This window comes from Ailuropoda melanoleuca, chromosome 9 (genome assembly GCF_002007445.2).
Source record: "Ailuropoda melanoleuca isolate Jingjing chromosome 9, ASM200744v2, whole genome shotgun sequence".
Classification (NCBI taxonomy): Eukaryota; Metazoa; Chordata; class Mammalia; order Carnivora; family Ursidae; genus Ailuropoda; species Ailuropoda melanoleuca.
Window position 1 is genome coordinate 103,253,280 of NC_048226.1, and position 15,176 is coordinate 103,268,455.

Sequence of the window (15,176 nt, forward strand, 5' to 3'; positions counted from 1 at the left end):
CTTTCCAAAATGAACAGATCAAGGTACCTCTTCCTCAACGCACACACACTGAAACCTTGTGGGCTTGGTGCACCCAGGCCGCAGACCTCTAAATGCCTGTCCCGTCTCTCGCTGCTTCGAGAACCAAACACCTGCCATGCCTTGGAGATTTCAGTCCCCACAACACAGCATATCCAGCCCTGGGTGCTGGGTGCCAAGGCTGGTGTCTATTAGCCCCAGAGAAGGGCCATGAAGAGTGGGATGGTGGATGCATTTATTTTCTGTGGAAATCGAAACAGACCCAATAGGGTAGAACCCTCAGGCAGTGGACGGACCATAAGGCCTGTGGTGGAGGGAATGATGTAGAGGGTAGATGGGTCTCTGGGTCCAGGGAAGACTGGCCAGGGCCAGTGACCAGGCTGCAGGGATGGGGACAAGGCCAAGCCTGAGGAACTGCAGGAGACGGGAAGTTGGACCCAGGTAACCCTCTTCTCTTGGAAGGATAAAGTGCTCTGTGGGTCCCTAGTTTGGTCTGGGGGTGGGTTGCAGAACAGGAAGGCCCTGAAGTCAAGAGGGCTGCTTGAAGGGCCAGCTGGTGGAGTGTGAGGGGCAAGGTGGAGATGGGGCTGGGGTGGGAGAGCAAGGCCATGGAAGTAGGGACGGGCTCAGCTCAACAGGCCAAGGGCGGAAGGAATCTCCCCAGAGCTGCTGGGAGTGTTCAGCATTCACAAGACAGCCAGAGAAGACCCCACTTCTCTATGCCTCAGTCTTCCCACCGATCATGCAAGGATGTGTATATAGGGCAGTACTGAGCAGGGGCCGCGGAGGGCGGGGGGTCAGTGGGGGCAGATTCTTTTTTTTTTTTTTTTTTTTTAAATTTTTTTATTCGACAGAGATAGACAGCCAGCGAGAGAGGGAACACAAGCAGGGGGAGTGGGAGAGGAAGAAGCAGGCTCATAGCGGAGGAGCCTGATGTGGGGCTCGGATCCCATAACGCCGGGATCACGCCCTGAGCCGAAGGCAGACGCTTAACCGCTGTGCCACCCAGGAGCCCCAGTGGGGGCAGATTCTGACTCCTGTCCAGGATGCTAGCAGAGCCCAGGGAAACGCATCCATGAGGCTGGCTTCTCACATAAGGAAACAGAGACGAAAAATGGTTTGGTATTTTTTTGAAACTATAGTGACATACAGGAAATATCCAAAGAGAACACAGACCACAATGTAAGTCATTTCCCACAGTGATAAGAACACTTTTCAGTTTACTCTTTAAAAAATTATTTTTATTATTTTTGTCTCACTTGGGTGAACTGAGGGATGTAGTGCCTGTAGGGGAGTGGTGATGGCAGGGAGTAGAGGGGCCAGCTTGGTCTGTGTCGCCAGGACTCCCCCACATCTACCGGGGTTCTTCCCCCACTCTCTCTAGGTCAGGATGCCAAGATGGCAAGGAATCCTGGAGATAGACCACGGGTGTTTTCTCCTTCCTAACAACATGGATGGGACATCCCCAGTAAATCAAAGACCCTCCAGTGAGATGCCTTAAGGAGGTTTGTGGCACCAGCTCCCGGGAGTGGCTGAGACATATCACAATCTCCCAGCGTACCTGGCTCTGCCAGGCTCAGCTGCTGAGGTGACCGTCAAGGGTAGGGGCTGTGCTGGGGACAGCGATGCTGGGATGTGTTACCACTCCTCTTGGGCACCCCCAGACACCCCTACAAGGAGAGCCTTGCGTGGGTGCCACCCTGCCCCCCCCCGCATGCCCTTGGGCTGCTGGAAATAGTGGGCTATATGCCCCCAGCACCCAGGAACCCCTGGTGCTGCACAGCCCAGCCCATCTGCCACCCCCATCCCCAAGGGCTGCTAGACCTAGGACACATACCCAACCTGCAGAGAGATCTGCTGCCTCCCACCCTGCCCCACTCAGGAGAGCCTTTGGGCACCTCCCCTCTGCTGGCTCAAATATCTCACACATGCACCCAAACACAGGCAAGCCTGCCCTGCCCTTGGTCCTCTATCGGTCACTTTGAAATCCAGAAACTAGAGACAGTGTCCATCCCCAAGAGATGCTGAGATGCAAAGACACGGCACCAGCCCCTCAACACAGGAGACCTGGCACATGGCTATCTGAATGTCATCCTCGGTGCCTGCCAGGTGGGGGGCAGCCCTTGAGGGCAGTGGGACTCATGCCAGGGTGTGGTCCCACGGATGTGCTTGGGGCCGGGCTGGCATCTTTCTTTTGGAGAGTAGGAAACCAGGCATAGTACCTCTGGGTCCCCTCAGCAGCCAGGCACAGCTGGCCTTGCAGGAGGGGTTCCCCCGTTAAGTCCCATGCCCTAGCCTGGAAATAGGAAGCTGAATAGTCTTCTCAATATAACTAGGCCAGCTGCCCTGGGGTGGGGGGGAGAATTGGCTCAGACGGCTGCCTGGGATAGGCACTGGGATGAGGCTGTCACTCTACCCCAGGACTCCCTGCCTCCATTTCTCAGCTCCCAGCTGGACGGCTGGAAGAGGGAGGGACCAAAGAGTAAGGCCAGGCCTACAGCTCTGCACTCTTGCTGCCAGGGCTCCCCTGCATGCTGAGCCTACAGGGCCCAGGAAATGGGGGCCTAGGCCAGTGTGGGGGGTGGAGGAGTGGCAGGGACTGCTCTGAAGCATGGGGTAGGCCAGGCCAGGGGCAAAGGAAACGGTTCTTTGGTATTTAAGCAACAGAAACCTATTGCAGAAGAGCTGTGTCTCCTAAGCAAAGGAGGGGGGCCGAGATTTCCCCTTTCCAGCAGCTCTGAGGGTCTCAGGGTCCTCCAAGCAGGGCTCCTTCCCCTGCTGCGAGGCCCACACACTAAGGCCTGTTCATTGCAGGCCAGGGCCACAGGGGCAGCAAAGTCGAGGCTGTGAAGAGATCCCGCCAGTGAGAAACCACGTTGCCCAAGGACTGACCTCTGTGGGGGGCCCCCAGACACAGGGACAGCAGCCAGTCCCTGAAAGCAGCATGGTCAAACCCTCCCCCAGCTAGGCTAGCTTATCACCAGCAGCCCCCACCGCTTCCCTCACAGACTGGGGATGCTGTGCCCTCAAGGCTGAATATAGAAAATAGATTCCCTCTTGCTAAATTTCATAACTTATAGAAGAGCCTGTGAAGAGTTTAATTTTTTTTCCGAGGAAGAGACAGAATTTCACCCTGCATTCCGAAGCATCTGCTGAGCCCAGCTGGCCAAGTTCTGCCTCTCTGGAGCAGCTGGTGGGGTTGGGGGGGGGTGCGCTGGGGCCGCTGCAATACCCCAGCTCCGGCTGCTCCCCTGTGCTGGCCTGTGACAGAGGGGTCAATGCCTCCAAGTCTCTGGTGGGGGGTGTACGTGGAGGTGTAGTAACAAGGACCTTTGGGCTCTGACCCCCAGGCCAAACCAAAGCTCCCCCAATGTCCAATCGCAGCTACGCCTTTCCCTCAAACAAAACAGAAAGTAGGAAACAAGGGTGCCTTTTTAATTGCAATCAAATTTGCCGTCTGAAGTCAGCGTGCTCCCTGAGCCCGGCCCAGGGGTCGGGCACGGCCCAGAGCAGACGGTGCGCCTCACTGCGCCATCGGGGGCCAGGGCATGGCCACTGGGCTTAGCCCCATTGTGTCCCTGAGCCACCGTCTCCTCTGCAGGTGGCCCAGCCTCCGGTGCCGGGATGGGGGAGGCGGGGCAGAGGGCGAGGTGTGAGCGCTCACACCTTCGCACACGCATGCAGACTTCCCCCATGTTCTCATTTGTTCCTTCTCCTCCTCTGCTAAAACGGTCGGATAGCACTGTGAAGCCGCGGCCGGGCAGGCGTGGGCAGCACAGCGGCGCCGCCTACTTCTGTATCTGGAACAGGAAGAGCCGCAGATTGATGTTCTTGGCGGCTAGCAGCTTGTTGCACTCTACGGAGTCGACGATGGGCAGCGGCACATAGTCCGTCTCGTTGCTCTCGTTGGTGAAGACGAAGTGGTAGATGACGGGGCTGATCTTCACGTCATCATACGGGCCCTTGAGCAGCAGGAAGGAGCACTCCAGGGGCGCCGTGACCTTGCTCTTGAGCAGGAGCTGGAAGGAGAGCGTGCGCTTGCACGACAGGTTGGGGTTACGTTCTGAGTCGTTCACACGCGCCTTCAGGACCCACGTCTGGTTCAGCACCGTGAACCTTGGCGTCTCGTAGTACAGGCGCGTGATGAAGTCGTCCGTGCGGTACGGCCGGAACTGGACCTCTGTGGAGACAGACAGGCCGGGAAGAGCCGGCAGTCAGTGTGGGCGGGGCCCGTGGCGGCGCCTTCCAAAGGCCGAGCGAGGATAAAGGCTCAGCCAGGGAGGAAGGCAACTTACCAGGAGGACACAGCGTGCTCTACTTGTCACAAGGCAAATCAAACGCAATTATGGCAAATGGAGGCGCACACAAGCTTGGGGGAAACAACTACAAACAGAAGTAACACGCATTAGCTGCAGGGAGTCCAGAGGCTGAAAGAAGTGAGCGGCCGACCCTCGCTGGCCTCCCCCTTTGCCTCCCCCAGGGCCCAGCCCGGGCAGAGGGAGACCCCCCCGGGGCGTGGGTAAGCAGACACACAGACAGGATGCGTTCTGAGAACAAGTGCACTTTATTGGTTCCGGTACAGAGCTGCCAGAAGAGCCGGCGGGCGGGCAGGCACGTGGCACATGAGCCTGCATGGGGCGCAAGGCAGAGCGCTGGCGTGTGGCCCAGTGCTGGGCTCCTGTGCTGTCACAGTTCTCTCAGCACAGCCCGGGGCCCATGGCCCACGAGTCCCTCCACGGAGGCGGCCAGTCCTTCCTGTGTGGACGGGGATCCCTGCCCAGCCACCGCCACAATCATGATGCCTCGGCCCGCCCAGACCCACAAGGCCTGGCCTGGACTGTCTGTGCCATGGTGCCCACCAGGGCAGCTGAGGCTGCAACTAACCAGGGGCCATGACCTTCTGCGGCTGAGGCTGCCGGGCCCTTCGCCTCTCAGGCCCGTGCAGGCCCACACCTAGCCAGGCCTAGTCCAGGCAGCATGGCGTGACTGGTTGCCTGTGACCGCCCTTGATGCTCTGAGCCGGCTGCCTGGTGTGGGCTGAGCAGTAGAGGGCCGTAGTCTCCCTGAGTGGCCCCAGTGTCAGCAGGTGCTTCTTGCTGTTCTCTGTATCTGGACCAGGCCCTGGCCTGGTTCCTGCTCCCCAGCATGTCCAAAAGCAGTGGCAGTGGCCAGGAGAGCCCATGAGATCCAGTGGGCCTGAGCGTGGTCCAGCCTGCCCGTCCCTGGGCGTCCACTCCCAGCTCTGCATTTTGAGCTGAGCACCCTCAGCTCATTCAGGAGCCCCGCCCCTGAGAATCTTCTTGATGGCCTCAGGAGACCCGTGGCCACTGCAGTAACTGCCTGCAGGCAGGACCGGATGTGCTGAATACTCTTCTTGCCTTTGGCTCCGCAGGGCAGGCCCCTAGCTGCCGGGCCCACCAAGACACACCCACCTTCTGCTTAGACACTGACTGTCCCAAGGGCTGTGCAGCCCCACGCAGTAGGATGCCACCTTGTTAGGGTGGCAGGGCCAGGGCAGGGAAGACAGGTGAGAGAGCCTCTGAGAGCCATGCAGGTGCCCCCGGGTCCTGCTCCGGCCCCTCCCCTGTATGGCCTCTGGCACGTCTTGTCCCCATTCACCAAAAGCTTGTCCAGAGCCTGGCCACCCAGCATGGCCTGTGCCCACTGCTCCCCAGGCTTCCAGCCGCCCACCCCCGGCCTGTGCGGCATGCAGTGGGCGGCGGGGCGCCTCACCTGTGTAGCCGATCTTCTCGAAGCTGAGCAGGCTGAAGATGCTGTTGTACAGTTGCATTTCCTTGCGGTGGCTCTGGTCCATCTCGTCGAGGATCTCCATCAGCTCATTGCCCGTCTTGGTCGGGTGGGCACATGCAGCCTCATGCACCGTCAGCTCGTGGAAGGGGCCATGCCACGGGCAGCCGATGCGCTTGTATTTGCACTGGGTCACCCTGGGGAGAAGGTGAGCACCGTGGTCACGGCCTGCGCCCTGTGCGAGGCGGCTCTGCCCAGTGGTCCTCCAGAGGTGGGCCTCTGCCCGGCCCTGCTCATACAAATTACCCCTTGAAGGACATAGTCACCGTGCACCGGCCCCCAGGAAGGGGTCAGTGTGTGTGTGAGAAGCCAAGAGAAAAGGAGCAGGTGACAGCTGTGAATACACATGCCACCTACACCCTTTGCTGGGAGGACTCTCTTGCTTGGCAACAGTGGCCACTGACCTTGGTGTTGGACCCTACGTAGCTTTGCTCTACGTGAGGCTCGCTGGCCTGAGCCCACTGGCAGACAGCAGCGTCAGCCAGCAGGGACTGGGTAGGGGTGCCCGTGAAGCTTCACGCTGAGCTCCCAGAGCTGGCCATGCTCTCCTGAGCCCAAGGACACCAAGGACAGAGAGCCTCGGAGAGGCCCCCATGCAGCCAGAGAGCCCTGGAGAGCCAGGGTGACGTCCAAACAGCCATTGGGTCCAGATCACAGCCCGCTGCCCTCCGTGGGGCCCACCCTGCTCCCCTCCAGGGCCTGGGCCCTGAGCAGCTTCACCCTGGCCCATTCCCTCCAGGTTGTTCTGGGCAACCCCAGAGCCAGGGCAACAAAGACTGGAACATCCCCCATGCTGGGGCCTCGCCTGCACCAGGGTGGCCTCCGGCCCCATCCTGGGCCCCACGCTGTGGCTAAGCCTCCGGTGGGCAGGCCGGCCCAGGAGGTTACCTGTCCTGGCACTCCTCTTTCTGGTGCCTCTCCAGGAGGGAGCGGGGAAACTGGCGCAGGCAGAAGCCACACTCGGAGGGCAGCTCGCTCACGGCCTTCTCCACAGCCAGGTTGCGGCAGCAGAGGCTCTTACTGATCTCGCAACGACAGTTGGGGCATGTGGCCTGCTCCTCCTTCAGCCGGGCATCTGCTAGTAGGTGGATAAAACAGCCAGCGCACATCAAGTGACCGTTAGTACACTGCGAAGAAGGAGAGGGAGATGAGCTCACAGACCTGCAGGACGTGCACGCACCGGCCTGCCCTGCCGGCTCCAGCTGCAGAAGGGCCTGCTGGCGAGCAGAAGCAAACAGCCCCTACTCAGGAGGAGCGGCCCTTCCTCCTGGAACACAGCAAACACACGGCCAGTGGGGTTCCTGTGGAGAGGCAGGTGACTCAACGGTGGCCCTTTTGTGGCTCGCAGAGGTTACAGAGCTCCACTGAGGCAGGTCCACTAGTGGTGAGGGGGTTTTGGCCGCACGGGGGCTTGGAGCTTTTTCCCGTCCCAGGGGCCAGGGACTGTCTCAGGGGTCCTAGAGGCCCTGATTTTGGGACACCTACAGAAAAACAGACTCTCGTCCGGGCACGGCAGCAGCACTTAGCCAGCAGGTGCTGAGTAGCAGTGGACACTGCTCCCCTGCGCTGGGGGCTAGGGGCCTGGCCCCTCCACTGCAGCCCTCCTTGGCCAGCGCAGGTGTGAAGGCAGCTGCCACCCACCCAGCGAGGCTGGCGTCCTGCAGGGACCTTCCTAAAAGCTAGTGGCACAGAGCTGTGGCGGGTGGGGAGGCCTCGCTGGCCTGGGAAAAGGGTGTGTGGGCACAGCACGTGCCTGGAGGAGAACGGGGGCTACAGGCAGGACAAACTGCTGACTTGGGTCAGTAGGAGGTAGGTCCCCTTCCTCTGAACATGCAGATGTGAGGCCCAAACACTGCCTGTCGGCAACCTGCCCCCCTGCGAGGAGTCCTTGTGCATGTGGACAGCCGGCTGCCAGCTCAACTCGTCTTGGGTCTCTGGTTCCACACATACGTCCTGAGTGCCCACTGGTGCCATCCAGAGAACTCCACAGGCTGTGGGCCTGGCCCTCCAGGGGTAGGAGAGACCCACAGAGAAACCAAGAGATACAAGGGCAGACTTGAGCTGAGCATCCCCTCGGGGCAGACACAGCTCCCCAGGCCTGGCCCTGGCTGGTCAATACCTGCAGGGGGAGAGGTTAGGGAATGCTGTGGGGGGGCAGCTGGGGGTTCTGCTGAGGGTCGCCGGATTTCCACTTGGAGACTCTCCCCCAGCCAACTGAGAATGAACGGGCAGATGGCGCTATCATAAGCCTGCCAGCAGCTGGCCTGGGCTCACCAGCTGTGGCAAACCTCCAGAAAGCTACTGGGCCACAAGCTTCCCTTGAGGTCCAAGGCATTTCTCGGGGGGCGGGGGGGCTGCAGCGCAGTAGAGGCTTGACCACACCCACACACGTGGGATCCTCGGTCGACACCACTTGCCATCCCATCATTTCAGGGGTCTGCGCACCCTGAGCTGAGGAGCTGGTGGGAGGCTGAGGGAGCTCTTGGCACCTCTGTGCTGGGCCTGGGGGCTAGTGAGTGATGGGACTTACATGCTGAGGGCCAGTGCAGGTGGGAGGGCTGGGGACAAAGGCCTCATTCACAGAATCCATGTCCACATAAACACCACAGATTATCTGTACTAAAAATCTCAATTTCTAAGGCCAAAAATTAAAATGTGCAAGATGAAGAAGGGGAGCTGGCTGGGCTCAGGTTTGGAGGAAAAGGGCCTGGCAGGGGTGGGCCAGTGCCAGCCTTGGACACATGGGCTGGCTGGGGGTGGGGAATCCCAGCTGGGATGAGCTGAGGCCTGCTCACAGGAGGAACAGGCTGGAAAAGCAGTCTATCCTGTCCACCCTCAGGGGCTGATGAAGCCAGAGACGCAGTGAGTGAAGGGGAGGGCAGGGGACACAGACACCATAGGCCCCTTCCACCCGGTGGGAGGCAGAGACCAAGGGCCCAGGGCACGTGTTTAATCACAGCCCCCGCCAAGGGCCTGAGCCCGGCAGAGGCCTGGCTTCACCAAACCACAGTCCCTGAGAGAAGACTGTTGGAGTTTGCAGAGGCATAAAGGGACGGTGCTCCCGCTCACCTAGCTACTTATTCATGGGAGGAGGAAACTTCAGGGTGCCCTTTGGAAGGGAAGGACAACCACTGCCTGGCACCTCCAATGAGGAAGCCTGGTTGGACACCAAGACCCTTCGCTTCCAGGGCCTGCAGGATGCCAACTATGAGACCCCCAAGGCCTGGGGGCCCCACACCACAGACTCTAGTTCTCGATGCCTTCTGGTGAGAGGCTGCCTGGGCAGGGCCCAGCTCTGCAGCCATCACTTGCCTGAGAACAGCAACAGAACCCACCTGGCTTCTCTTCTCTCTCAAGGTGGCCCAGCCAGGGTGTGGGGTTGAGGGTGAGAGACTTGGATGGAGTTCTAAGGGCTCCCGAGGAACACCGAGGTTGCCAAGTATATGACGCCTACCTCCCAGCACTGCCCTGGAAGTCCACTGCTCTGGTGCAGAGGGGTGACCTGCACACCCCTCCCAACAGGTCTCTTCTAGCGCCTGTGGGCTGCAGGAATATCCAAGCTCCCAGGCTAGCTCGCACCCACTTCCTCCTGGAGCCTTCAGATGCAACACAGGCTTAGGTGACAGGACACCATGGAGAAGCAGTACTGACTTTTGCTCTCCTCTGGGTTGCCCCTCAGGCCCCAACAGCTCAGTTGTGAGCCGGAAGACTGAGCCAGCAAGACGCTGCAGGGTGCTGCTGGCCCAGCCAAGGGACAAGCTGACGTCTACATGCAGCCAGCACCTCACCAGTTACCCAAGGGATGTTCGTGGGTAAAAACCAGGTGGCTGGTCTGGGCCCGGCTGACACCCAGCCCACACAGCAGGGTAGATCACCATGCTCCAGAGCCCTCCCCCCATCCAGGTCCTCCTTGACCTTCCAAGCAAGACCCCCGACTCCACATGCAGGCCTGGCCAATTGGTAACGCAGACTTAGCCTCCTCAGCGGCGGGGCTGGACTGTACCTACCCTGACTTGCCCAGCCAGAACCTCGTTCCCAGACGACTCTGTACAACGCCAGCTGCACGGCAAGCCTCTGATGGACGGCTAGGGAAGGCCAGAATGCCCCACTCAACATGCTACAGCCAAGGCCCCAAGAGCCTGGGTACCCCAAGAAGCAGCTCCGGCAGCGCCCACCCAGGCTGCCAGGAAAATCCTGCTGGTAGGAGGGGCAGGAAGAGGAGCACCCCAATTCAGAACATTGTAGGCCTTCCCAGGACAGATGCTGGCTTAAACTCTAGCCCACAGGTCACCAGGAGCATGACCCTGGGCTTGTTGCTTTCTTCCCTGGGCCTCACTTTCCTCAGGCACAGAGAGTGACAAAGACAGGACTGGCCTCATCATGTGCTAGAGAGATGGGATGAGACACCTAGACAGCATGGCTCAGCCCCCAGCACATGACAGGAACAGAATAAACACCCACCATGGCCATCACACAGCAGAGCCTGGCCAGCCCCTCACATGGCCCCCACCTGCAGAGCCTTAGAAGGGACTCCTGGCACAGGCATGTGATTTCAGCAAAAGCCCCTCCCTCACCCCCGGAGTCCCCAACCCCACCCAAGCCACAGCAATATCCTCCAAGCCCCTCTACAAATAGCCCAGGAAAGGGCATTTGTATGTGTCCTCTCAGGACACCACCCAGCAACCCCTCCCTCCACCCGGCCACCAGGAACTCAGTGCACCCAAGCCAGCTTCCCCCCCGCCCCGGGGCTAAGGGGGAGCTAAATGTTCCATCCAGACTCATGAGGAGCCCTGACCTCAGGCCTTGGGCTGTAAAAGGGCCATAGAAAATGATCCCCCCCCCCAACTCCTGGAAAACAGCCTTGGTCAATAGGCTTTTGAGGCTCTCTTTTAAGCCTGGAGTGCATGGTCCCCTCAAATACTGGGGGCTCCAGGAAGGCTTGGCACCTAGGCCCATGTGAGCAGCCCGCCCTCTAAAGCACAGCTAAGGGGATTAACCCCAAAACTGCTGCTCAGCCCAGCTGGAGGAACCCCTCACCATGCTCATCAGGGCTGCAGGGCGCCCCATGTCCCCGATGTTTGGCCTGAGGTCTCCTCAATCTCTTTATTCAAGGCATCTAAGAGACCTCACTGTGTCCAAGAAACCCAGCTGTTTTGGGTAAAGCCAGGACTCTAACACTCTAACACTGTAGGTTTCGGGTTTGAAGTCCTGGACCAATAGCTCCTGATATCACACCTCAAGAGCTAGGACACGGATGGGAACCAGTCATTCCCATAGCCAGGTTCTTGTTCAGAATGTAGATAATCCAGATCGAAAGGCAACTCAAATGACAAGTAACCACCAAAAAAACATACAGCTTCTCAAGTAGCCAAAGTTCAGAAACTTTCTCCTCTTTATGCTCTTGTTCTGGATACCTAAGCAGATACATCTCCGTAGCTCTATTCTGCCACCTTTCTTACCTCAAAGCCTGAGCCAGGAGCTAGGCAAGAGGATCCCAGGCCAGCTGGGTGGGCAGCCCCATGGGGGATTCCCTAAACATCATTTAGAACAGAGCCTGCAGCACCAGGCATGCTGACAACCACTGGGGGCTCCCCAAGGCCTGTGACCACACTGGCTGGGGCCTGGGCAAAGATGGGCCCACCCCTGCTTCCTAGGCCTTTTACCAATGTGACTGCCAGTCAAGTAGCCGGTTTCCTTGTGCCAGGGCCTGAGCTGAGTCCTGAGAGAGAGAGGAAACCTTAGGGGTGAGAGGCCCAGCAAGACATACCCAGCCCTCCCACAGGGCAGAAACTGGCAGGTACCCCCGTCAAGTGAGGACAAGCATCCTGTAGCAGGGAGAGAGGATGGCCACAGCCAGGGGCCACTGCCTCTGTGGGGCCCTAGAAGAGAAGCAGGAGTGGGGAGAGGGTATGCAGGCAGAAGGGACATAGGAGCAACAAGCTGGAGGAGGGGGGTGTGCTGCTGGCAGGCCCAGGTCTGAGGCCAGGAGTGGCAGGCCAGAAAGCCAGCTGGGGGCCACATTCTCTGACAACCCCCTCACTACTCCTTCCCGAATGGGGAACTTTTCTGGCTGAGAATGTGGAGAGGGGTGGGGGAGCTATGTGGCCCCTCCCTCCAGACGCTGGTCCACAGCTCAGGGCCTCAGCTGATGTCAGCAGAGTCCTACCAGGTGTATCGTACGGAGAACACATTGGGCCTTGTGTGAAAGGCTGGGAGAGCCTGGGAAGAAGATCAGGCTGTAGTTGTAATGCTCCAGGTACCACCAAGGCTGTGTCTCCCCCAGAGAAGGCACTCACACACGCAGGGGGCAGGTCACACCGCCCTGGTGCCACAGTTCTGCATCTGCAGCAGACACCCTGCTCCAACTCTAGCCCTCCTGCTCCCCCCACTGTCCCTGTGCCTACCCCAGTGGCTGCCTGGGACTCTAGAAAGTGGCCCCATACCCTGTCAGGCCAGTCCCCAAGGACACACCCAACACCCGCACAAAGAACATCAAAGCCAGCACCCGCTGTACCCACTCTGACCCTGACCTGACCTAACTTAAAGTAGGCCATGGCGAAAACCATTTGCATGAATGCCTTGCTCTTACACCAAAGCAAGTTTCCCAGCCCAGATGTGCTAGATGTGTGGGAGAGCCAGCTGTGTGGAGCCAGGGGCTCAGACTCAGGAACAGGTGGATAAGTCTGCAGAAGGTGATCTATGGCCACCACCACGGCTCCCCTGGTGGCATGGAGGTGGGGTCTGGTGGCCACAGGGCAAGCTATCAAGTTATCATACACTCAGCCAACTCCAGAGGCCCATGGAGCTGTCCCTCACAGACTCAGCCAGGCACAGCGCACAGGGCTCACCGTGGCCACTGGCTATTCTCCTCACCCCAGAGCTGGGAACCATCTGAGACAATCCCCAGACACACAGCATGGCTGGTGCCTGCTCCAAGCCATGTGTCCTGGTGAGGTCAGGAGAAATGTTGCTGGCAGGAACAGAACGAACACATCACATGCCTGAAAGCAGCCCACCAGAAATGGCCGGTCAACATGGCTCACCAAAGAAGGCCCTCAGAAATGGAGAGGCTGAGCCCAGGCCAAGAGGTAATGGCCAGTAGTGGGCCCCAACCAGGGACACACAGGAAGCTGTGGGCCTGCCTGTTTTGAGACAACATGTGTAGGGCCTAAGCCATTCATGACCAAATCCTCCTGGGAGTAAACCCCGCTCAGATGCAACCAGGCAATGGCCCAGGTCTCCAGGCCCATCCCAACCACTACCCTCAATGTTCCCATCCAGGGTTGTATGCAGCAGGGAGCCACCAAGAAGCCTTCCCTCCTTCCTCTGGTTCATCACTCGGGCCCCTCACCGGCACTGCTACACATCCAAGCCAGGTGTGCCCCCCACCCATGGCATGGCTTCCAGTAGCCGAAGAAGCCAAGTGGTGACCCGTGGAAGGACTCTAGTCAACCTTTTTAGAGTCAAAGGCTCTGCTACTGATCACATGTTCTAGAGCTTTCTCCAGGCCTCCAGAGATGAGAGGGAACAACTCCCTACCAAGGCCCGGCTGTCACTTGGGAAGAATAGAGGTGGAGCGGGGGGCCAGTACCATAGCCTACAGCTTAGCATCATGGGCTCTCCTTGCTTAGCAAGCCTGTTTCCAGGCCATGGGGAGAACCACAGGTCAGGGCTGTCACAGCTGCTTAGCTGACTGCCTCCAGCCCGCCCAGGGCAGAGCTCAGCTGCAGCACAGTGTGGGCCGGTTTGAACCAGCCAGGCTCACAGGCCCCATCACAGTGGCTGTGGTCAGAGGCAGAGCTTTGGCTCTGTGCTGAGTGGACCAGGAGGCAGCACCATGCGGCCTGTTATCATGCCATCATGCCAGGTCCAGGTCTAGCCCACTCACAGGACGGGAGACCCCCAAATTCCCCTGGGACCCTCCCCCCACCCATGGGAGGCTTAGCTTTTTGGGGCTCTCATTTAAGACCCAAGGAAGGAAGAATTCTTCCACCTGAGAGAATCAAAAGGTCACGGGCAAGGGAAAAAGGGGCTGGAGAGGGCACAACTCCTGACGTACCTCCAAGGCTGAGGGGCTATGGGAAGCAGTCCCCCAGCTGGGTCAGAAGACCTGCGGTATTCCTGAGCTAGGGCCTCTCTCCAGGATAGGCGGAGAGCCAATACCCTCCACCCAGAGAACTCAACCCACTTCCCTGCCAATGCCTTCTCTTTCCTCTCTGTAACCTGGGCACATCAGGGTCCTCCTAAGCTACCTCATGCCAAAGCAGGAAAGGACCTGGTGATCTAGAGGCTGGGGAAATGGCAACCCAGATTAGCCTCGCGCTGCTCACTACAAAAATGGCCCTCTCACCCATGGCCACCAGTTTCAGTAATAGCAGGAAAACAAGGCCCCATCAGCTATGACCAGCTCCTGTAAGCGCAAAGAAAGGTGATAAAGAACCTGTTCCATTCCTCAAAGGGGTTCTGGGAAGAAGGGGTATCAAAGTCAGAGGTGGGAGGAGGTGTCCAGGTGGAGAGAAACCGGCAAACAAAGAAGGCACACAGTAAATTGACTTGGGCCAGAGCATGGCCCCTGCTGCTACGTGCTGCACATGTAAGACCCACCTGGGCCAAGGACCCTCTCTGATGGCTGTGGCTGGCTAAGCACGGAGTCCAGCCACCATTCTGGATCCTCACATGGGAAAAGGGGGGGTGGACACACTTCCTGGAGTGCTGGTAGCCTAAGAAGCCAGGCCTAGTGTGGGTAAGGTGGGATGGGGTGGGAGTCTAACTTAGGGCATAGCGTGTCTGGAAAGCACAGCATGAGGTCAGGCTGGGAATAGAGAAGGGACCCAGGCTGGGGCTTTGAAGGTGGTTCATCCAGACCAGGAATGAAGGGAAGGGAGAGAGGAGGGAAAAAGATGATCCCATCCCTTCAATGTTCTTCCAAAATGAAAGGAAAAGAGAATTCTTTCAATTGGAAGACAGAAGATATACAAGAGAAGCTTGAAGACAGCTTTCGGGGGTGTGGCTGCTAAAAGAATAGAGAAGGTCTTGAGTGAAGAGGAAACACCAGGGTCTCCGACTCCAGGGAGCTCAAGAATGGCGGAGTAGACTCTGAGGAGTGGGGGGGGCATCTGTCACCAGCTTTCTTGGGGGTGAACTTGAGAGGGTGGGCTGGGGAGTGTTGAGATGGGGGCAGCGGGGAAGGCTGAAAAATAAAGCAACGGAAAGATAAGAGTCGAATGGAGAAACAAGGGAAGTCAGAACAAGAAACTCGTTATGAGTATAAAGTCCTGAGAGAAGAAGAATGAAGAGCCTACGAACAGACAGACGCCAGGAGTCCCGACTACTGGGCCCCGGAGCTCAAA

General features: G+C 58.8%; 1 protein-coding gene across 1 annotated transcript in view; it reads right to left on the minus strand.

The window, feature by feature from the left end:
• Positions 1–3,432: 3,432 nt before the first annotated feature.
• Positions 3,433–15,176, minus strand: part of CYHR1 (cysteine and histidine rich 1) — a 14,813-nt gene continuing 3,069 nt past the window's right edge. Inside the window, exons 3-5 of the mRNA XM_002922065.3 lie at positions 6,715–6,953; positions 5,752–5,963; positions 3,433–4,198 (exon numbers count right to left, since the gene is read on the minus strand). Coding sequence (XP_002922111.1) covers positions 3,807–4,198; positions 5,752–5,963; positions 6,715–6,953 — 843 coding nt within the window. The 3' untranslated portion in view covers positions 3,433–3,806. The remainder of the gene's footprint in view (positions 4,199–5,751; positions 5,964–6,714; positions 6,954–15,176) is intronic.